The sequence below is a fragment of the Pseudochaenichthys georgianus genome, chromosome 8, assembly GCF_902827115.2.
Source record: "Pseudochaenichthys georgianus chromosome 8, fPseGeo1.2, whole genome shotgun sequence".
Classification (NCBI taxonomy): Eukaryota; Metazoa; Chordata; class Actinopteri; order Perciformes; family Channichthyidae; genus Pseudochaenichthys; species Pseudochaenichthys georgianus.
The window spans coordinates 4,708,529-4,732,267 of record NC_047510.2 but is presented as its reverse complement, the minus strand read 5'-3'; the positions used below and the strand labels follow the sequence as shown (position 1 = coordinate 4,732,267).

Sequence of the window (23,739 nt, the reverse complement as noted above, 5' to 3'; positions counted from 1 at the left end):
TACCCGCTGCGTTCGGCACCGCTTGAAATTGTCTTTTAGCGATGCGCTCAAAGGTCAAATTATTACAACTTTCACCTTGTTTGCCGCCGACCTTTCAACAAATCAGATGACATCTATAACATCTATCGCGTATCATGTGAAGGCAGCTTTAGTGCATGGTGACAGGGACAGCTGTAAAAATGCTCTAATACTAAATGTGCAGTTTCTGATCCCATCGTGCCCAAGTGAACCAAAGCCGAGCAACGGTAGCCTGGCTAGAAAACGACCACAATTATGTTTTGCACGTTCTCCAGTGGTGGACAGGCGGGGGAACCAAAGGTTAGGAAGGTTCCAGAGAAATGAAGGAGCAGATAACAGAGAGGTTTTGATACAATAGGGAGAAAAATGGGAGCCCAGGTTTCATCCACATACAGAAATGGACCACTTGGCCATAAGCTATTGGAGGCATACTCATAAATAAAAAGACAAGCAAAAGTCCTAAAGTCCAACTTTTACCACTGTTATCTTGCCTAATAATACACCCCCTCTTGCATTAAGAAAGCATTGGTATTTATATAAATATACCACTGAAACATGACAATCCTGATGGATAGGAAAGGTTCATATGAAACCATGAAATCCCTATATTAGCCTATTTCTACCGTAGGTTTTTAATCTTCACTTTAAAAAACGGTCCGTTGATCTTTTTTCATAAAACTGTATAAACTTGTAAATAAGCTTACAAAGTAGGTCAAAATGGAGATTTGTGAATCTCTGTGGTGGGTCTGCACTGGTGGGCCAACCGCCTGTGGTTACTTCACACCATGTGTTCTTTGTGTCTCTGACCTCAGGCTGGAGCTCCGTCTCTATTTAACACTGCAGCAGCAGCATAGTTCAAACTGAGCCGCTGGGATCTGGCAGGTACAACTTAATGCTGGAATTAGTTTTACACCAACAGAGTGCTGCAGAAATTAGTTGCAAACCTGGAAATGAGTTAGCGTTTTGGCAGCATTATGTTCCCTTGTCCGTATAAGGAAGCCCATTCGCGCCACAAAAAAATAAAAATGTATCCCGTAAGTCATTATCATGACTATCTCTTTATTATGACTTACTATCTCATTGTTTCGACTTACTATCTCAAGTCATATAAAGAGATAGTAAGTCATAATTATGATTTACCAGATTTTTATTTTTTAGAAGTCAATGATTTTATGGAATACTTTTTGGTTAGATGCCTGAAATAAGGTCTTTCACAACTTTCACATAATATATTGTATATATATATTAGAGCCGGGACTCGATTAAAAAAATTAATCTAATTAATTAGAGGCTTTGTAATTAATTAATCGAAATTAATCGCATTTTTAATCAAATATACATATTTGACCTGAGAACAGTGAGAAGCAATTTTCACATGGATTTTACTCCAAGTGGTCTACAGTCCAAGCTGTCTGGTGCATTCTCTAGACTGAATTATAAGATGAACCACCACAATATTATATTGTACAATTTCAATTGTATTCTTCATTTCACTTGTTTGTTTGTTCTTGTTTGTGTTTGCTCGCTGCATGCCCTGCATAGCTATAAGAAATACTTAATTTGATGGTCAAAACACTTTCCATCTGATGAAGGCAAATGCCTTCCCAGATGGAAAAAAGTAGAAAACATTACATTCAGTTATAACTGCCAAAACAAACATTATTTACACTATTATGGCCCCTGTTAAAAATGTTTGTAATGTTAACTACTGTAAGTTGGTCGAACGAATGCCTCCTCATCCGGAAGCTGACCGAGCAGCAGTCGAGAGGAGCCGAGCGCATCCGCGAAGCACACGTCAGAGTTCCCGTTAGCCGGCAAATCTAAATATCTTCGGTCAAAATAATTTCCCTTTAGAGCAATACCGCTTCAGTTGCGCCACTTATGTGACAGACAAGAAGAGCATGTGACAGACAAGAATAGTCAACTCTAATGTCTAACACTTAATGTGGAGAAAGAGATGTCCTGGATGGGTTGATTGTGCGTTGATCTGTTGGTAATGCCTCTGGGTTCCGGTGGGCATGTAAACAAATGCATAATGCTGCGCTATACTTTGTGGCCTCACCCAGTTGCATAGCGACACTTATTGTGTAGTTGTCTTTTAATAAGCAGGTAGTCCTATCATTAGCTAGAACTAGCTGGATCTGATCGATATGGACATAAACGCGAGTGAAGTCTAATCTGACGGGAGAGAGAGATCAGCTGCTGCTGACGAGTCGAGACTCGACACGCAGCTCTGCATAACCACATGCAGCGGTGAGCGGAACAAAACACACACTTCAGGTTAGAATATCACACGTAGCTATTTTAATTACCTCTCAAGCTACCGTAACTAGTTATAGATATGTTTAGTTTTACTGTCGGGTCACTCATTACTGGATCCGCGAGCTGTATGATACTGGCATAATAGATTGCCCGATCGGGCAAGCAGCAGGTGAGGCTTCATTGCCCGAGCTAAATACTAGATGGCCCCGGGCCATCGGGCAGTCCTTAATGTCGAGCCCTAATGTCGAGCACACAACCGTGCTCTTGTCGACGCTTCCATCCGTCCGTTTTTTAAAACAAAATGTCCCATCCACGGGCCGACCAAAGCGGTCTCATCAGCTTGTTCGTTCATGTTTGACTATTGTTCACCGTGGTTTGTTGTTGTTTGAAGTCCCATGCTGAAGTCATGAACGTTAGTTGGTGCTCCAGTATAATCGGTACGCCTGAAACTCATCCAGTGAGAAACGTTCCGCTGTGCAAAAATAAGTGCGATTAAAGTGCGTTCAAAGCATTAATGTGTCATAAAGAGAAGTGGGTCCTAAACAAGTAAAGTAAAGACTACTAAAACATCATCACGCAAAACCGTTAAGCGTAGCGGTGTAAGTAGGTTCATTTCTGAAACAGAAACATGTTTTTAGCTCATTGAAAGCAGACTAGTTTCGAATTCACAATATTTTGTTGTTTAAATCGGTAACTGTGCCAGATTGCAAAGTGCTGTTGGTTGTCTTCCACTTTAAATACAAATAGATGTACAAATACTTTTTTTAATTAAGTAATTGTTGCTCCCAATCACCCAAGAAGATGTCAAAGCAGATGAGTAATGGATCGATTTAAATATTAGATGAAATTAGAATAAAAAAAAGTTACAGCTGCTAACTTCACATTATGCTAAAATATGACCTCACATGTGACCTGCTCTATCGAAATCAGTCGCATTGACACGAAGACACATTTTGAGTTGTATACACTGTTGGCAAGAGGAGATTCCTAGCTTTCTAATGATATCAGGATTGTTTTTGTACTCCAAATATTAAGCAAAATATGTCACGTTATATAATGACTGTCACCGAGTCATCATTTTGAGAAAAAGGCCTTCAAAGTGTCCTCTTCTCTGGAATCCATCGATCTGATTGATTATTAGCAAATGATCAAAATACTACGGAGGGAAAATATTTTCGTTTGGATTACTGGTCTGGTCTGGGCTCGTGTGTGTGTGTGTGTGTGTGTGTGTGTGTGTGTGTGTGTGTGTGTGTGTGTGTGTGTGTGTGTGTGTGTGTGTGTGTGTGTGTGTGTGTGTGTGTGTGTGTGTGTGTGTGGGTGGCTGAGTGTGGGTGTGTGTGTGTGTGTGTGTGTGTGTGTGTGTGTGTGTGTGTGTGTGTGTGTGTGTGTGTGTGTGTGTGTGTGTGTGTGTGTGTGTGTGTGTGTGTGTGTGTGTGTGTGTGCGCCATCTAAGCTAATTTACAGATGGCCCTGAGCCCAATAGAGATTGCCCTGAAAAATGCGCGCGCACGAAATGGCAACGAAGGGTTTGGGGGGCCTCCCCCTAGAACATTTAGATTTTTGCAGGTCTTAGATGCTGTCTGGTGCATTCTCTAGACTGAATTATAAGATGAACCACCACAATATTATATTGTAAAATATCAATTTTATTCTTCATTTCACTTGTTTGTCTGTTCTTGTTTGCTTGCTTGCATGCCCTGCATAGCTATAAGAAACACTTAAGTTGTTGGTCAAGACACTTTCCATCTGATGAAGGCAAATGCCTAGGTACACAAACACTGGTTTTCTTGTTTCAGTCTGTTACTGTCACTTTGTTTTTCACACTTTAAAATACTGCTATCCTACTAAAATGCTGTACAAATCAGATTTATTATGTAAAAAAGAAACATTTTGTGAGTACAAAAAAATTGAATTTCTATATTATCGTACCGTGAGTTTTTGGTATCGTTACATCCCTATTATCTACTGTAAATTGGTCGAACGAATGCCTCCTCATCCGGAAGCTGACCTAGCAGACCCGAGCAGCAGTCGAGAGGAGCCGAGCGCATCCGCGAAGCACACAAAATGGCGACGTCAGAGTTCCCGATAGCCGGCAAATCTAAATCTCTTCGGTCAAAATAATTTCCCTTTAGCGCTTCAGTTGCGCCACTTATGTGACAGACAAGAAGAGTATGTGACAGACAAGAATAGTCAATTCTAATGTCTAACACTTAATGTGGAGAAAGAGATGTCCTGTATGGGTTGATTGTGCGTTGATCTGTTGGTAATGCCTCGGGGTTCCGGTGGGCATATAAACAAATGCATAATGCTGCACTATACTTTGTGGCCTCACCCAGTTGCATAGCGACACTTATTGTTTAGGTGTCTTTTAATAAGCAGGTAGTCATATCATTAGCTAGAACGAGCTGGATCTGATCGATATGGACATAAACGCGAGTGAAGTCTAATCTGACTGGAGAGAGAGATCAGCTGCTGCTGACGAGTCGACACGCAGCTCTGCATGATCACATGCAGCGGTCAGCGGACAAAACACACACTTCAGGTTAGAATATCACACGTAACTATTTTAATTACCTCTCAAACTACCGTAACTAGTTATAGATATGTTTAGTTTTACTGTCGATCCGCGATCCGTGGATCCGTGGTTCCGCGAGCTGCATGACACTGGCATAATAGATTGCCCGATCGGGCAACCAGCAGGTGAGGCTTCATTGCCCGAGCTAAATACTTAATGTCGAGCCCTGCGGCTGTTGTTATGCCTGCTGTGACGTCAAGTTACTCCGTTCTCCGCTTGTAATTATGCCGTTTCAAGCTTCAAAGTTGTATTTATCATCTGAATTTTCCGAAACAAGTTTAATATTCTGAAAGCCAAGACTTTGTTTAATTGAAATCAGATAAGAACAAACTGTAACGGACCCTGCCGTGTTATCTATGATTACTATACGCTAGGGGTGTAACGGTTCACAAACATTTCGGTTCGGTACGTACCTCGGTTTTTAGGTCACGGTTCGGTTCGGTACGTTTTCGGTACAGCAGAAAAAATTATCACAAAACATAACATATTTTTTAAAAATTATTATTAAACTGTGAATAATGTATTCACTCAAATAAATATAAAATAAACATTAAGGTGCAGCATTTCGATTAACTGAAATAATCTGTATTTGAACTTTACTGTACTAGTACTCACAAAACATAAAATATTAGTTTTGGGTTTTTCATTATTATTAAACTATGAATATTCACTCAAATAAATATATATAATAAAATAAACATTAAGGTGCAGCTTTTCGATGAACTAAAATAATCTGTATTTGTACTGTACTAGTTCTTAAGCAGCCAGTTAGACATAATGACTTGCTTGTCATTGTATTTTCATGTTTTTTTAAAGAAAGATGAACTTGTCCACATTGCTTGCCGAAAGGACAGATCAGCTGGCACTAACAATGTCTCCTGCCGTGGAGAAAACCCTCTCGCTAGGGACAGAGGTAGCAGATACAGCCAGGTAGCGCTTTGCTAACATGGCAACATAGGGATATTTGGCATTTGTAATAGCTTTGGCTCGGTCTGAACTCTCTGCGAGCGGTGGAGGCTTAAATGCTAGTGGGAGTTGGGTTTGCACTTCAGTCTTTTGGTACCGGTGATATTCACGTTCGGGTGATGCCTTTTCAAATGAGTGCATGTGCAAGTCTGATGTATTGCCAGCCGCGTAACCAATGTTAGTGTTAGTTGAACAATGCCGACAAACAGCTTTGGTTCGGTCCACCTGTCTTTGTCCGTCATCCTTGTACGTAACTGCGAAACCAAAATGTTCCCAAACCGGAGACTTCAATGATGCTGGAGGATTTTCGAGCTCAACTTTATCTGCGTTCGCCATTTCGACAGTTCCTCAAATTACTGACTACATTTGAACGCATCCCTCTGACCAGCTCGTCCAATGAAATGACTTGCTCGCTCTATGACGCGCTGAACACAATGGGAGCAAATTACTCTGAATGCTGCGACGCAGCACCTGAGATTACTTCCAAGAAGTTGTTCACGTTCTCAATTTTTTACGTTTAACGTTATATTCGTTCGGTACACTTCGGTACACACGTGTACCGAACCGAAGGGCCCGTACCGAATAATTTCGGTACGGGTACGTGTACCGTTACACCCCTACTATACGCCTTATATTCATAATTTCAGCCGGAGGGAGGGGGACGGCGCTGTGGAACAGCAGTGGCAAGTGAGAGCTGTCATCGTCCCTTTACAAGCTTCAAAAATGTATTTATCGTGTGATTTTGGAAATAAAGGTTTCATATTCTGAAAGCCAAGACTTTGTTTATTTAAAATCAAACAAAACACCCAAACCCCGAAAAACTATTTTTTTATGTTGTGTGACCATTGTGTGACCCACTGTGTGTGTGACTCAAAGGATGGTTGCCTCAGTGACACATGGTGTATGAGCTCTCTGACACACTGGCAGTGACATTCATTACCCTGTGTGTGAGCTGAATGTTGCTACTTCTTTCACATGTATAAAGTCAAGCACGTGCACAAGAGGCTACAGATTCAAGTGTTGAGTCCTGAGCAGGGTTAGGGAGTAACAGATAATATGTGTATGACTGAAACCAAAGCTAATCTAGCATTTAGCTCTTGATGGAAATTTGACCACATTTGTGTTTAAATGAGGAAAATAAAACAAAAAACATTATGACTTATTTTTGTAGGCCAACCCAGAAGTTAGCATCACTAGGGCTCCCTTGACAAAAAGCAATGGTATAAATTAATTGGATAGTCGAATATCAGGGGAAATAATATCTGTGGCAAACACATGTTTATGATACTTATATGTTATGTTTAGCAGAATAATCTCTACATATCACTTTATGATTTTTGAAGTGTAAATGCAATCTCCAGAAATAAAAAGCTAACGCTAGGCTATAAACCATCAATGGACCCGCTGCAGTTCGCCTACCAGCCTGCCATCGGGTTGGATGACGACATCATCTACCTGCTGCAGAGGTCCCTCTCCCACCTGGAGAAAGCTGGGGGCTCTGTGAGTATCATGTTCTTTGATTTCTCCAGTGCCTTCAACACCATCCAGTAGGGCTGTGCAATTAATCGTATTTGAATCGCAATTACGATTTTGGCCTGCCACAATTACGAAAACAACATAATCGAAAGAAACGATTATTTTGCTTTGCTAGGTTGTGACAGTGCACTGCAACATATTTGATCTAATTTATTTTAGTCTAATTTATTTGTATTTATCATATACTGGCAAAAAAGTATTTAGTCAGCCACCAATTGTGCAAGTTCTCCCACTTAAAAAGATGAGAGAGGCCTGTAATTTTCATCCTAGGTATACCTCAACTATGAGAGACAAAATGAGAAAAAAAATCCAGAAAATCACATTGTGTTTTTAAAGAATTTATTTGCAAATGATGGTGGAAAATAAGTATTTGGTCAATAACAAAAGTTCATCTAAATACTTTGTTATATACCCTTTGTTGGCAATGACAGAGGTCAAACATTTTCTGTAAGTCTTCACAAGGTTTTCACACACTGTTGCTGGTATTTTGGCCCATTCCTCCATGCAAACAATTTTTACCAAAACAAAACACAAGTCTCGTAAGAAGCATTTAAATGACCCCTGAGCGAAAAATGCTAACGGACTTTGGCACAGAACTCAAGATAAAAGTACCCTTATTACTTATCGTAGCTGCACATACAAGATATCCGATTAAAGCTGAGGTTCCACAGATTATTTAGGTATATATATCATCACTGAGTCATCCGAACTCGCGACAGGGGAAGCAAACACAGACATCACAACACGTACCTTTACGGAGCTTCTAGGGGAGATCGTCTCACCGTAGATGTCAATCTGATCAAAAGACGTGTTCAATGGCATTAAAACGACAAAAAATGCGGCTGAATCGGTTGATCCATAGGTTAATAATGTATCTGTGGCTTTGAAGCAATTGTTTATAATCCATAATTCCATTTTTATGTAAAAATCGGAGCACAAAAGTTAGCTGCTAATGGTAGCCACCAGAGTGGCTGCTGCTTCCGGTGTAGGTACCAGATGTGTTCGGGGTACCAGATATGTTCGGGTGTATTTCCGTCGCACCCGTCATCCGTCATATCCGTCTACTCACCTCCCTCTGCTCCCAGCGCTCTGCTGCCACACACCGGCCGTCTGCGGAACTGCAGCCGGAGGAACTCGGGACAGCTTGTTATGTGTGTGTACTTGTGCACATAAATAATGTTTCTAATTATTTACAATTAAAAAATATATATATTCTGCGTTACTTCAGCCAACACTTTTATAAGGCCACTAGATTAGATAATTACGAAATGTGTAGATAGAATACATATCTTTCAGGTTGTTATTTTGTCATTGTTTAATGTTTTATTTTTATTTATATAGTACTTTTTATATAGTATCTGAACTTTGGAGAGGAGTTGGGAGACACACGACACATCAAATCACATCTACAGATCAAGACGAAGCGACTGGAAGTACTCCTAGCGTGAACATGTTTGTGAAAACGTGTGCAAAGTCTCCGAAAATCCTAATAATAAGCTCATATTTGAATTCCCCATAAAAAACACATCATTCAGTAAAAACAAGGCCCCACTGATCATCTGCTCCCTGATCTCTCTGCGAATTGAAAGTACTTATTGCCGGAGATCGCATGCTGTGGTTTTATTAAATGTGCCAAGTGCTAGGACTGTCTTAGGGAAGAAAGCTTTCAGATGTGCAGCTCCACTAACTTGGAACAGTCTGCAAAAAGAATGGAAAATTACGAAGCTAGTACCACTACATGTTTTTAAAGCTTGGTTGGATGCTACACAATCAGATGCTGTTGGCACCTGTACATGTGGTTAAATATGTTGTTCTGTTGTACTTCCATTCGCTTCGTCTTGATCTGTAGATGTGATTTGATGTGTCGTGTGTCTCCCAACTCCTCTCCAAAGTTCAGATACTATATAAAAATACTAAAAGATAAATAAAACATTAAACAATGACAAAATAACAACCTGAAAGATATGTATTCTATCTACACATTTCGTAATTATCTAATCTCGTGGCCTTATAAAAGTGTTGGCTAAAGTAACGCAGAATATATATTTTTTTAATTGTAAATAATTAGAAACATTATTTATGTGCACAAGTACACACACATAACAAGCTGTACCGAGTTCCTCCGGCTGCAGTTCCGCAGACGGCCGGTGTGTGGCAGCAGAGCGCTGGGAGCAGAGGGAGGTGAGTCGACGGATATGATGGATGACGGGAGCGACGGAAATACACCCGAACACATCTGGTACCCCGAACACATCTGGTACTGACACCGGTCTTGGCTATGCGGCAGTCTAAAGGCCCTGACACACCAAGCAGTCACCAGAGGACTAGCCGACGCTGAAGTCGGCTGTTGCCTGGCCGTGTTCTCCTGCGTTTTGGCCATGTGTCGCACGGGAACACACCGCACCGACTTCAGTGCGTGAGTGGCAATAACTCTCCTTACCAGCAGGCGGCGGTAGTGTGTATTCGTCATTCAAAAGAGGCAACAACCGGAAGACAGAGAAGAAGAAGAGTATCTATTCTCCGTAATATCATACAGAGCTGGCCTCTCCTGGATCAAGGTGATGAGCAGGTCTTCGTTTGCATCATTCCAGATCGCCATGATGAGATGAAAATGAATAGCAGTCTGTGTGTGCCTTCTTAAATCGTTTGTTTACGTCCCTCACTTCCGCTTCGCTTCTCATGCACTGATTTGCTAGCTGAACAGCCAATCAGAGTGATTATTTGGTCCGACTGCCAGACCCGATGCATGGCCGATTCAACATGTTGAATCGGCCATGCATCGGGTCTGGCAGTCCAAATAAGGCGTGTCACGGTCGACGGTGCGGGACACACCAACCTGACTACGGCGCCGCGAATGCCCGACAGCCTCTGACGGCCTCTGACTCCCAAAATCGGGTTGGTGTGTCAGGGCCTTAACACACACACATTACCAAATAAGGAGTGAGAGTGACGCGTAGCCAAAACCGGAAGCTGCATACACTCTGGTGGCTACCATTAGCAGCTAACTTTTGTGCTCCGATTTTTACATAAAAATGGAATTATGGATTATAAACAATTGCTTCAAAGCCACAGATACATTATTAACCTATGGATCAACCGATTCAGCCACGTTGTTTCTCGTTTTAATGCCATTGAACGCGTCTTTTGATCAGATTGACAGCTACGGTGAGACGATCTTCCGTAAAATCCCCGTAAAGGTACGTGTTGTGATGTCTGTGTTTGCTTCCCCTGTCGCGAGATCGGATCGCTTAGATACTATACTTAAAGAGTACTTAAAATCTGTGGAGTCTCAGCTTTAATCGGATATATTGTATGTGCAGTTTCGATAAGTAATAAGGGTATCTTTATTTTGAATTCTGTGCTAAAGTGCGTTAGCATTTTTTTTTTTTTTTAAATGAATAAAACCGCACGTCCCTGCGGTGTGAATATCGCGCATGCGCATATCGCGGTTATCGCCATGACACAGTATATCGTTCAGCCCTAGTAGGTATGGTGTTCTTTGGATGCAACTCAGCATTCTTTCTCCTCCAAAAAGTTCTATTTTGGTTTCATCTGACCATATGACATTCTCCCAATTCTCTTCTGGATCATCTAAATGCTCTCTAGCAAACTTCAGACGGGCCTGGACATGTACTGGCTTAAGCAGGGGGACACGTCTGGCACTGCAGGATTTGAGTCCCTGGCGGCGTAGTGTGTTACTGATGGTAGCCTTTGTTACTTTGGTCCCAGCTCTCTGCAGGTCATTGACTAGGTCCCCCCGTGTGGTTCTGGGAGTTTTGCTCACCGTTGTTGTGATCATTTTGACCCCACGGGGTGAGATCTTGCGTGGAGCCCCAGATCGAGGGAGATTATCAGTGGTCTTGTATGTCTTCCATTTTCTAATAATTACTCCCACAGTTGATTTCTTCACACCAAGCTGCTTAGCTATTGCAGATTCAGTCTTCCCAGCCTGGTGCAGGTCTACAATTTTGTTTCTGGTGTCCTTTGACAGCTCTTTGGTCTTGGCCATAGTGGAGTTTGGAGTGTGACTGTTTGAGGTTGTGGACAGGTGTCTTTTATACTGATAACGAGTTCAAACAGGTGCCATTAATACAGTTAACAAGTGGAGGACAGAGGAGGCTCTTAAAGAAGAAGTTACAGGTCTGTGAGAGCCAGAAATATTGTTTGTTTGTAGGTGACCAAATACTTATTTTACCGAGGAATTTAATAATCGTGATATAAATTATTGACCAAAATAATCGTGATTATGATTTTTGCCATAATCAAGCAGCACTACCATCCAGCCCCCGCTCCTGGGGGACAAGCTGCAGCTCTCTGGGGTGGATCACCACCTCACCTCCTGGATCCTGGACTACCTCACTACTTCATCTGAACAATAAACTGGTCTGGACTGACAATTCTGCTGCTCTGTACAAGAAGGGACAGAGCAGACTCTTTCTGCTGAGGAGACTGAGGTCTTTCGGGGTGCAGGGGGCACTCCTTCAGACCTTCTTTGACTCTGTTATGACATCAGCCATTTTCTATGGTGTGGCCTGCTGGGGCAGCAGCATCTCGGCTGCTGACAGGAAGAGACTGAACAGACTGGTAAGGAAGGCCAGCTCTGTAATGGGGAGTCCTCTGGACACTGTGGAGGGGGTGGGAGACAGGAGAATGGCAACCAAGCTGTCCTCCCTGCTGGACAATGTGTCCCACCCCCTCCAGGACACTCTGTCCTCACTGTGCAGCACCTTCAGCGACAAGCTGCTGCACCCCCGCTGTCTCACGGAGAGATACCGCAGGTCCTTCCTTTCTGCAGCAGTCAGACTATATAACCAGCACAGCCCCTAGTAGACCCCCCCCCCCTACACACACCACAACACAACACAGACTATATCACCCCTTGCTGCTAAATACCAACCATATGCGCTGAACAAAAATATAAATGCAACACTTTTGTTTTTGCTCCCATTTTTCATGAGGTGAACTCAAAGATCTAAAACATTTTCTATATACACAAAATAACCATTTCTCTCAAATATTGTTCACAAATCTGAAAAAATCTGTGATAGTGAGCACTTCTCCTTTGCCGAGATAATCCATCCCACCTCACAGTTGTGGCATATCAAGATGCTGATTAGACAGCATGATTATTGCACAGGTGTGCCTTAGGCTGGCCACAATAAAAGGCCACTCTGAAACGTGCTTTTTTGCTTTATTGGGGGGGTCCGAAAACCAGTCAGTATTAGGGTTAGGGTTAGGGTAATGTTGTGAATCGAGTGGCCTGTGTTCGTCGTCCATAACATACGCCTGCCCATACCATAACCCGACCACCACCATGGGCCACTCAATTCACAAGATTACCCTACCCCTAACCCTAACCCTACCCCTAATCCTACCCCTCACACCAGATACTGACTGGTTTTCGGACCCCCCCAGACCCCCCCAATAAAGCAAAAATGCACGTTTCAGAGTGGCCTTTTATTGTGGCCAGCCTAAGGCACACCTGTGCAATAATCATGCTGTCTAATCAGCATCTGGATATACCACACCTGTGAGGTGGGATGGATTATCTCGGCAAAGGAGAAGTGCTCACTATCTCAGATTTTTTCAGATTTGTGAACAATATTTGAGAGAAATGGTTATTTTGTGTGTATAGAAAAGGTTTTAGATCTTTGAGTTCATCTCATGAAAAATGGGAGCAAAAACAAAAGTGTTGCGCTAATATTTGTGTTCAGTGTATGTAACATTAAGCTGTCTGTGGCTCTTTTTTCTTGCTGTAACTACGCACATTTCCCCTCCGTGGAACTAATAAAAGGTATTCGGATTCTGATTCTGATAAACAAACCACATTGCGGTCGCATGGGTGCACGTTACCACCGCTAAGCTAAAGGTGGCTAATGTTTGATGACGTTTAATATTCTCATTTACTCAAATGTTAGCAACCGCCGTTTTTAAGACACTTAAAAGATTTTGACATTCACAAGTTTTATTTACTGACATATGTTATATTGTAGAACAAAACGTAAAATGATTTTAAGGTTGTGTTGGATACAGACCTTATTTATTTAACCAAAACAAGTTAAAAAAAAACATTGACTGTGAGACGGAACAGGAAGTGGTAAAATGCAAACTCATTGTTGGGTTTTAGGACTCATTCCTGCACCACTCAGTGCGAGCAGTACTTTATGGCTGTCAATATAATGGAGTCCAATTAATCCACATCAAAATTAGAGAAGTATTTACTGGTAATGCTTTGTTAATTTGCTTAGTTATATTTGATAGGTATACTGTCTGAATTAGCTTTTTGGTTTTCATTTAGGCTTATTTCATTCTTCTTTCTTTAAATATCTAATTTTTTTAAATGCAGTAGGTGAACACCTAATTTGTTCAACAAATGTATACTCAATTTGGATTGCATTTGATATATAGCTAATCCAAATCTAACATAAAATAATCAGATTACATGATGTAATGCTGGGTTACTGATTAGATCTTTTAACAGGTAGTTATTAAGATGATTAATATATACTTTTATTAATCCCTTGTGGGGAAATTGTTTCTCTGCATTTGACCCATCCTAGTGTTAGGAGCAGTGTGCTGCCATTTTGAACGGCGTCCGGGGAGCAGTGTGGGGAACGGTGCCTTGCTCAGGGACACCTCGGTAGCACTTGGTCTTGACGGGACTTGAACTGGTGACCTTCCAGTTGCCAATTCCCTATCGACTTCGCCACCACCGCCCCGTTATTAATTGTAACGGAATACATTTTCAAAGTAAGCCTCCCAACCAAACTCCAAATTCAGTCATTTCAAAGGTTATGTATAATATTCCAGTGTGACATATGTGCTACTGTAAGTGCAAACAGCCTGTTGACACTAATGTTAATACTGTAAGCCACCCACTTTGTGTAACAAGTTACATTATTGGCAATAGCTGTGAAATGTATACTACCAGTTGTATACTTTCACCTGGCTGCTATATCACTAAACTGGATGTGTATCTTTTAAATTGTGTAATTTCTAGATGTGTATCTTTCTTTCTTTTTAATGCATGCTTCTTGAGTGATGTATTAACATATTAAGCTGTCTTTGGCTCTTTGCTGTTATTGTACATTTCCCCTCTGTGGGATGAATAAAGGGATTCTGATTCTCTGATTCTGTGTTGGTATTTAAGATGATTGTACAGTAAGCTAAATTCAGCAAACTAAATTCTAAATATCTGAATCAATATAGCACAGTAACATTTACATTAAAAGTCCCCTATTATACTGTTTTTCATCAATATATTATTGGTCTCAGATACAAAACATGTATCTCTGATTGGCTGAAACACCAAACAGATCATTGTAGCATCCCATAATCCCCTCTGTTTCAGCCCTGTTTCCAAAGTGCTGATTCTCTGTCTGTTACTCTAGATGAAAACAAGGAGCCCCTCCCCAAGCCCCTCTGAATGAGATTTGGTTAAAAATAACACAATGGTGCTCTAGGAGGAGGTTCAGGTGATAAGGTGTGGGGGGGGGGGGGGGTACCTTGGTTGGTGATTGTTACACAACCCCCACAAACATTATGACATCATCAAGTGGCCAAAATCTGATCAGCTCATTTTCAGATAGGTTTTTATATAAATGGATCAGGACAAAAAGAGAGAGAATCTTTTTTCCTGAAACTTTCAGAATCTCTTTACACAGAGGGGACACATGCTGATGTATAAAAGACATGAAAAAGTGGATTTTACATAATAAATTAGGCCTACCTTTAAAATGAAAATGTTACTTTTAATTCATTTTTGTCCATACACAATTTAACTATCTGACATTCTCTTATTTTTGTTCAGTTGATTTGATACTCATAGCTCCATCTCGGCACCTACCTGATGACGTGCAGATGATGAATGTTTGCAGAATCACAGATATATCCCAAACGACATGCATGCTTCGTTCAATTCATGCCCATGTTCTGCAGGTGTTACGGGACGACGCTTTGAGGGCGTTCACACGGCGGAACTTTGAACATTTCCCCCACACTTTGTGCTCCTGGTCCCCGTGTGTCCCCCCGCGGAACGCCGACAGTGTTTGGAGCTTCACTGGAGATTCGTCCTCTTCCGCTCCTCCGTGTGGTGTCCAGGCAACATGTCGCTCTTTTTAACCCTCCTCGGTCCCGTGTCTATCGACCCTGAAGAGATTTCAGCTGTGAGATCCGCTCATGAAGCATCCTCCTGTGTTGTTCCTGGGAGAGGGAGGGTGTTGTGGCGCTGCAGCGGGAACTCTTCTGACCGAGCACCGCGCGCACACACTGCCACACATAATATTCATGATGGCATAATTGTATCCAGTATAGTAGGCTACGCTTAACTAGGAAAATGTAAAATGTTTCTTACAGTCCAATAAATTACCAAAAGGATTGGGACAGCATGCAAAGTGCTTAAAATGCTTAAAAGAAAGAGAGAATAGCAGAAACGTCCACAGAAAATGTTTTCGAAATACTTTTCGACAAACACTAAAACAAATTGTGACAGTCTATTTTTCGAAATGTGATGTATATTTAATTGAATATGCTATTCCTGGCACACTTAGTGTAATAATATCCTACTTTTACATTTTGTTAGTTGCAATTTGGCCCTTCATTGTGTTTTTTTGACAGATTTGATCTTTTACTGTCTACAATATGAATATATTTGTAAGCTATTTCTGTTTCATTTTCTAATTTGACATGTTTCTATTTTGTGTTTATCTTTACACCTCATGTTCAATGCCTTGGTTTGCTGGTGTAACGGAAAAAAGCTTCAAATGTGGTATCAATAAAGTAAATCTTATCTTATAAATCATCAAGGGCAGTGATTCATTTTATTTCAAAAACACAATGCCATGGTGGCAGAGCCACCTGTGGATGCAGACCGAGCCGGACCTCATGATTGCGGAGTGATATTGACCCAAATAAAGACCCTACTGCCTGTGGACGGTGTGCGACCTCTAGCGGTAACTATGGGTTATAGCAGTGGTTCCCAACCTTTTTTGTCTCGTGTCCCCCTTGAGCTGGTCTCCATTCTATAAGAACCCCCTCACTGTGATGATTCGCCTACATTTTTCTTATATTCAACCCTTTGTAATTGTATTAAACCCAGCTGCTCCTTAGATGAAACCCACTTGTATAACTCACCCTTCATACAAATGCATTTAAACTTCACATTTACATTTGTTGTGAGTGAAATAATAATATTAAGACTCCCTTCTAGCAGTTTCGACACCTTTTATTGAGACACTTGAGCTTGCTTGTCTTTCTTAAGCGTTGGTAGTTCTGGGGGCAGGACACCAGGATTATGAACATTGATTAAACAAGTTTGTTGTGTGGAAATAATATTGCAATCCCTAATCTCTCTTCGTACCCCCTACAGTCCCCTCAAGTATCCTTAGGGTCCCTGTACCCCTGGTTGGGAGCTTTACTGAGAATGATACTGCATGGAAGAAGTATTCAGATCCTTTACTTAAGCAAAACATTAGTTAGAAGACTCCACTACGAGTAAAACGTCCTGATTTTTTTCCATGATTCCATTTCAGAATATTATAAGGTAAATAAGTATTAGATGTAGTTCAAGTATCAAAAGTAAAAATACTTGTGATGTAGAATGGAGTTTATGTTTATGTAACTTTATCTTATTATATTATTATTATTGTGGAGGAAACTTCTGAAGCAATTGTAAACAGGACTCAGAGAGACAAGAGGGGAGCTGGAGCTTTGATGGCAAACACTGACAGTTTATTTGGAGCTTCGGCCGGAGAATTCACAAGACATGTCATGAGCCACGAGTTGACGGTAGAGATGCCAAATCAATTCTGAAAAAACCTTCCTCTGGTAGGAGGTGTTAACTAGTTTGCTGAGGGTAATCAACATTCTTCAATAGATAGACTAAACAGCTGAGGACACTGAATCACAGTTGTTGTCACTTACTGTATGGCTCGGGGTCATCTACACCCAGAGAAGGATGTGTTCCAGGTGTGCCATAACAATAACTATCTCTGACAGAGAGTTTTCCGGTCATAAACTGGTAACAACAACAAAATACTAGGGCAGCCCCTCCTTATGGGAGATAGCGGCTGTCCAAGGCTAGGAATTTGCGTCAACGGGTGAAGAAGGACATGCAGGGCAAATTATTCCCTGACAATTATGGTTTTTATTTTATCAGGTTTTCATCACTACTTTTACTTGTAAAAGCATATTAGCATTGATACTTGAAATACTGTGTAGATTGGTAGTACAGTACTGCAGTGGCGGCGCCAGAGATTTTCTCTAGGGGGTGCTGTGGGGTAGCTTGACGTTTCATAGAGAGTGCTCAAACATTAAGGGTTTCCCATTAATGCACCAGCGCTACAGTTGAATTTTCTACTGCAACACTCCCCACACAGTGTAGCCTACCCGCGACTGTTACAATGAAGGCACGATAATCAGCTCACGGCATATAGGTGGAAGCAGGGGTAAAGTGCTATTTTTACAAGTGGGGAGTGGACCTCACCTCCTCTAGGAGGGTCCTCACCTCCTCTAGTGGGGGAAGATTTTTTTTTAAATATTGAAGTTAAAAGCATCAATCTGGTGCACTTTGAGAGCCAAAATGAAGAGATCTATGGATATACAGTATCTCTCAACATACATATGAAACAGAACTGTAAACAGATTTTCTATTTCTTTATAGATATTTTACAAATCACTCCCCTTTTAAAACAAACCGTTTGAGACCCACTGAGATAACTAGACTAAAGTTAACTATCTAAACACTGAGAGTCCTTTACTTCACCTGAGCTGAGGTTATCTGAGACTCTCTGACAGGAGAGAGTTCTGCCTCCACCTTGTTGTTGAAAAAGCTCCTTATATCCGTTAGCTTGGCTAGCTAGCACCAGATGCTAACCACAACGATCTCCGGTAGATACCCACCGGTGCGTGAGCTCTCTCTCTCGCTCGCTTGCGCACGCACACAAAATGGCTCGTGCCACACACACAGAGCAGAGCTTGAATGAAACACAGAGACCCAGAAGTAAGCTACTTGTACTCACGAGGCCTATTATGTGCAGAATCCCTCTCGCTTTCAGGTGGTTTTGATTGAGTGTCCACACGTGGACGTTTAAGGACTAAAAAACGATCCATTTGTCACTTTGCTGTTAGCAAATCATTTGGGGCTCCAGCTAACAGGAAGTCACTCAAGTGTCACAAAGTAATTTAGCCTATGGGTAGGTCAAAAATCGAATGGGTGCTGGCCATTGGCCTAATCATATCACCTGTGTTGGCTTTATGTTTTTGGTCAAACATTTATTTGTTCACATTTGCATTGATGTAATCAATAATTTTTCTGATTTAATTTAATAAAAATAATAATAATTTTCGGAAAAAAAAAAAAAAAAACATATTTCTTGGGGGTGCTTAGGGGGTGCTTTGGCAATCCTGGGGCTAGCTCCCCCCTGGTGCCGCCCCTGCAGTACTGCCTTATCCTGTTAAGCCCTGAGCCTGTTTTTCAGGTCTCAGGCTCAAAAATGACATTCCCAGAACAAATGACCATAATTATCTTCACTTCTAAAAGGGGTAAATTAATAATCTTTTTTCTCAAAGCAATGATAAACCTGTGAGTTGGATGTAGAAGTGTCAGAATCAATATAGATGTTTTTATTTTAAAGTAAATTAAGATTGAACACAGTAAAAAAAAATGTAAATTATAGTGTCCGTGGTAAAACCACCCTTGAATGATGAGATGGTAGACTAAAAGCTTTAGGAATCCAAAGTACAACATATAATAAGTACCCTGTATTAAGATTGATGCAAAACAAGTGGAATTTGACATTTTTAGAGAGGTTTAGCACAAAAAAACACTTCTGGGGTCATTTGGGTGGATTTGACCTATCTCTGGCCCCCCTTGGTCGATTTTGATGATTGACATCTCTTTTTAACCGCTAGAGCCAATGGAATCGATGGGAGGTTCCACATACACACACGTTACCAAATAAGGAGTGAGAGTGACGGGTAGCCAAAACCGGAAGCTGCGATTCACTCTGGTGGCTACCATTAGTAGCTAATATTTATTTTCAGATTTTTACATAAAAATGGAATTATGGATTATCAATAATTTTTGACAGACACATTGGATTAACCTATGGATTAACCCTCAGCAGCATTCTTATCGTTTTAATGCCATTGAACATGACTTTTGATCAGAATAACAGCTAAGGTGAGACGATCTCCCGTGTTTGCTCCGTAATGCTACGTGTTTGCTTCCCCTGTCGCGAATTCTGATTGCTCAGTGATGATACTAATACCTATATAATCTGTGGAATCTCAGTTTTAATCAGATATCTTGTATGTGCAGTTACGATAAGTAATAAGGGTATCTTTACCTTGAGTTCTGTGCCAAGTGCGTTAGCGTTTTTTGTCGCTCAGGGGTCATTTAGACGCTTCTTATGAAACTTGTGTTTTGTTTTGGTAAACATTTTTCGTATCTTCAGTTAGCTGAGTTTCTTCCCATTAATCTGGTATGACACATTAATAGGTTTTTAAATATTAAGAACCGGGGGCTCTCGAAATAAACAGGTTATACAATATCAGTATATATGTGTTTCTATATGTACATAGTAACTGAGTGAGTGTTAACAATAAATGTAGTACAAAGTGTAATATTTGCTTTAATTAATCGTAGAAGAATACAAATGTAAAAAGTGCCATTAAATAGAATAACTCAAAATTATGTCAAAAAGTACTTAAATACAATACTTCAGTAAATGTAAATGTATAGTACAAATATGGCCACTTTCTGGTTAAAACTGCCATTTCTGATTCTGAAAATGTCAGAAATGGACTCAATGACCCCTAGAACCACTCCAAAATGGTCGAAATCAGCCAAGCAATGTTTTAACTATTAGGCTATTAATAAATGCTTGCTAAAGCAGTAAGACCAATAGTCAAGTCTAAAGTAAAGTACATCATGTCGGCTGTAGCAGAGACTTCCTGGAGGTGAAAAAGCAAAAAGAGGGATATGTTAGATTTGTAATAATAACGTATTTATCTTTCCACATCTCTCTCTCTCTGTCAGACGAGCACACACACACACACACACACACACACACACTGATGTGCAGATGTTATATAAAGTTCCATTATTGAATCCTTTTTTATCACTTCATCTTCACACAGATCCACACAGATCCTCAGACACACAGATTTCATGCTATGCAGAGATTCATGTTTGTCCCAACATACACAGTGCCCCATCCATCTTTACCTCTTGTTCTGTCGACGGAGAACAGCCTTGTTAATCTCCCTGAGCAAAATGTCCTTGTTGTTCTCCATGTTGTTTTTCGCTGTATTCAACACAAACTCAATCTTGTCCTGGCTGAAGGGACGCTGGAAAGTGGAGAACTCCTCCATCCTTGCTTTCACCTCCTCTGCATCTATAGAAAACAGAGAAGACATGTTCAAGCTACCATTCATCCTGACAGCTTGTTATAAGAGTTGTGTTTAAAGCTTATTTTGGATCACATAGGTAGAATTTTATGATGCAACCTTAGAATATTTATTTACACTCCATGATTGTTAAATTACATGTCTAGAATTTAAAATTTCAGTAACAAATTATCAAAGCAATATCTTTAGATTCCCATTGAAATACACTTCTGTTAAGTCACTCATTAGGGGTTGACAGATAGTGACTTACTGGAAGTGTATTACGATTTAATTTTAGTTTAGTTAGTTAGTTTTGTTTAGTTACCATTCCTGAATTTTGATTTGCACCTTTAGAAAGTCAAGTTAATGTTCAAGAATGTTGATGTACACTTCTAGACAGTAAAGTTACACTTCTAGAATGTTGGGTTCAGTGGCACAACAAGGTTGTGATTCTGTTTTCGCCCCAAACATAAGCGCACACTGATGCGCTCACACACGCACGGACATACACAACCACTCAGAAGCGCCACATGTAGGCTATCAACAACAGCCTGCCCTGGCCTCAAACCACCACAGCCAGACAACGGCACAGCGAACTAAGAAGAGGATTACACCTGTTAACTTGATGTTTTTCTCTGGGGAATGGGCCGGTAGGCCTACATAGACCAGTTGCTATAATATAGCTTTTGATCTTGGCGTCGGGGGTCTCAATAGCGCCATAGATTCCCCTATTGGTTGGGGCCATTGGTGGAACTGTTGGACCACCGCCGGACACAGCCAAATCCAGCCTCTCCTCCTGGCTGGCTGGAGAAGAAGGTTGCACAGCCACGGCCACGGATACAGCTGCACTTGTGGAGCTAGATGGCAATGATGGTGGTGAGGCAGGTGAGCTATCGATAGCCTCCGGCTGCCGCTGCACGTCAACATTGGTAACGTTAGCGTTCGATTTTGAGGGCGATGTATGACAAAACAAACTGTCTCATTTTGTCAGTTTAGCTGTTACATCTCCTTGTTCTCTCTTGTCCTTTCTCTTTTGAGCGCTGCTCTTGCGCTTTGGTTTGCTGTACATTATAAATGCAAGCTATTACATTTTTATAATGCTGCCGAACTTGCTGCTGCTAGCTACAGTACAGTACAGGTTGATTAAACGGTTCGCTCGTCACGCAGACGACAGAACCGAAGAAGACAGAAGTTTTAGTTTGCTAGTGCACAACTTGAATGAAAATCATTGTTTCTCATTATGTTTGCCTCCAGACCAGTTCCACTTCAGAGAAGAAAGTCATGAAAATAATCTGCATCTGTGTGTGTGACAAACCTTTGCAGTTGTTTCTGTTGAATAGTGGCATATACACGATGGAGAGCTCAGTCTCCTTTCCCTCAAACACGTAACAGTCTTTTGGCCATTCTGTCTCCTCCAGGACTTTGTCATCTATCTCTGGGAAAGATTTATTCACCTCGGCTGCATAGTCTCTGGCAAAAATCAGTGTCTGTGAAGGGAGCAGAGGGTGAAGATTGCTTCATAAGTTTCACAGCTTTCATGATCTTGGACAAAGTCTGGGCAATATTTAAGTTAGACACTTAATTACATGTCATTTGTTAGACGCTTTTATCCAAAGCGACTTACATACAGTACTGTGGACAATCCCCACAGGAGCAATCTGGGGTGAAGTGTCTTGCCCAGGGACACAACAACATGGTGACTGCAGTGGGACTCGAACTTGCTACCCTCTGATTCCAAGTCCAACACAGTGGGTGTTCTTAATATCGAGTAAAGCTGCCCCAGAGCCACTATTTCAAGCATACTACGCCATCGAGTGCCACCGAAGTACTGTTCCAATGTTCAGCATACTTGGAATTCTACCGAGCCCGGCGTACTTCGTTTGGAGAAATTTAGAGGCTGCACATGTGTAGACTCCGCGGTCTTAAAATCCCCACAATGCTTTGCGCACGGACCAATTTCCCCAAATCTGTGGCGGAAAATGTAAGGCGGAGCCTCTCATATGACGCACACCTGCACACTTGCTCGCCTGTTCCATTCTTCGTTTTCCGAGGCTAGGAAGTATTCTTGCATCGCTTCTGAAGCAAGACGCTCGGAAGACATGTGCTACCAAGCAAGCGTACTCGAGATTGAGAAACACCCAGTCTCACTCCCTGATAGTCCAATAGCTACGCTTGGTCAGGGTCCTTTGGCGTGCAGTTGTGACGCACCGAGTCTCCTTCATCTTCATAAAAGGACGCAAAGAGCTTTCAACTGATTGCAATGTATTCCCATCGGCGGGCAGTCGGCAGTTGCAGTTAGTTAAAGGCAATGTGAGCGTCCATTCCCATTGGATAACGGAGAAGTATTCTCCTTACTGTCAATTGATTCTTACAATGATATCTCCACTACTCATCAACTCAAAAACACCAGATTATCCTTGTTAATTACACAACATTGATTGGTTTTTAAATTGTGTACATTGCTTTGTGTTTCCCCTTCGAATCAGAGAAACAAATATTTTTTCGGAGTTTAGGATGGCAGAAGACACTACACTACCCAGAATCCTCAGCTATTGTTCCGCGTTGCCTCAAGCACTGTGATTGGTTGACCTCCAACTGCATTCCATAAAAAAACGTTTCGTTAAAAGATAAATCATACTTTATTCAGCAGTGCTTGCTTTACTCTTTGAAAGTCATCACATGAATGCATTGTAAATAGTACACATCGGTCGTAGTTCTTTAATTATCTACAGAAATCTGGCCTCAAAATAGACCGGAAACTATTCTTTTACCGTTCTGTTTTAATTTCACAATAAAGTTAGTATAATTTGGTTTTGATATTATTGTTTTTTATTAACTACTCATGTTAAGACCATCTTTTCTGTGTTGCTGTGGGGTTTTTCCATCGCTTTTTTGTTACAATATCAAAACAATAACAGAATATATCCGTCGTAAACTAAACCAGAAACAGCAGTATATTTTATTTTGTTAACACTGTAACTTGACAGCTTTTT

General features: G+C 41.1%; 2 protein-coding genes across 3 annotated transcripts in view; both read right to left on the bottom strand.

Annotated features, from left to right (window-relative positions):
• LOC117450616 (carbonic anhydrase-related protein 10-like) overlaps nt 1–15,596 on the bottom strand; it is a 228,397-nt gene extending 212,801 nt beyond the window's left edge. For both annotated transcript variants that reach the window (XM_034088469.1, XM_071204159.1), the window contains exon 1: nt 15,204–15,596. In XM_034088469.1, coding sequence (XP_033944360.1) covers nt 15,204–15,264 — 61 coding nt within the window. In that variant the 5' untranslated portion in view covers nt 15,265–15,596. The remainder of the gene's footprint in view (nt 1–15,203) is intronic.
• Nucleotides 15,597–19,976: 4,380 nt separating this feature from the next.
• The window catches only part of LOC139434277 (cytosolic phospholipase A2 gamma-like), a 5,984-nt gene continuing 2,221 nt past the window's right edge, over nt 19,977–23,739 (bottom strand). The window contains exons 2-4 of the mRNA XM_071204148.1: nt 22,062–22,233; nt 20,586–20,754; nt 19,977–20,311 (exon numbers count right to left, since the gene is read on the bottom strand). Of these exons, the coding sequence (XP_071060249.1) occupies nt 20,287–20,311; nt 20,586–20,754; nt 22,062–22,233 (366 nt within the window). The 3' untranslated portion in view covers nt 19,977–20,286. The remainder of the gene's footprint in view (nt 20,312–20,585; nt 20,755–22,061; nt 22,234–23,739) is intronic.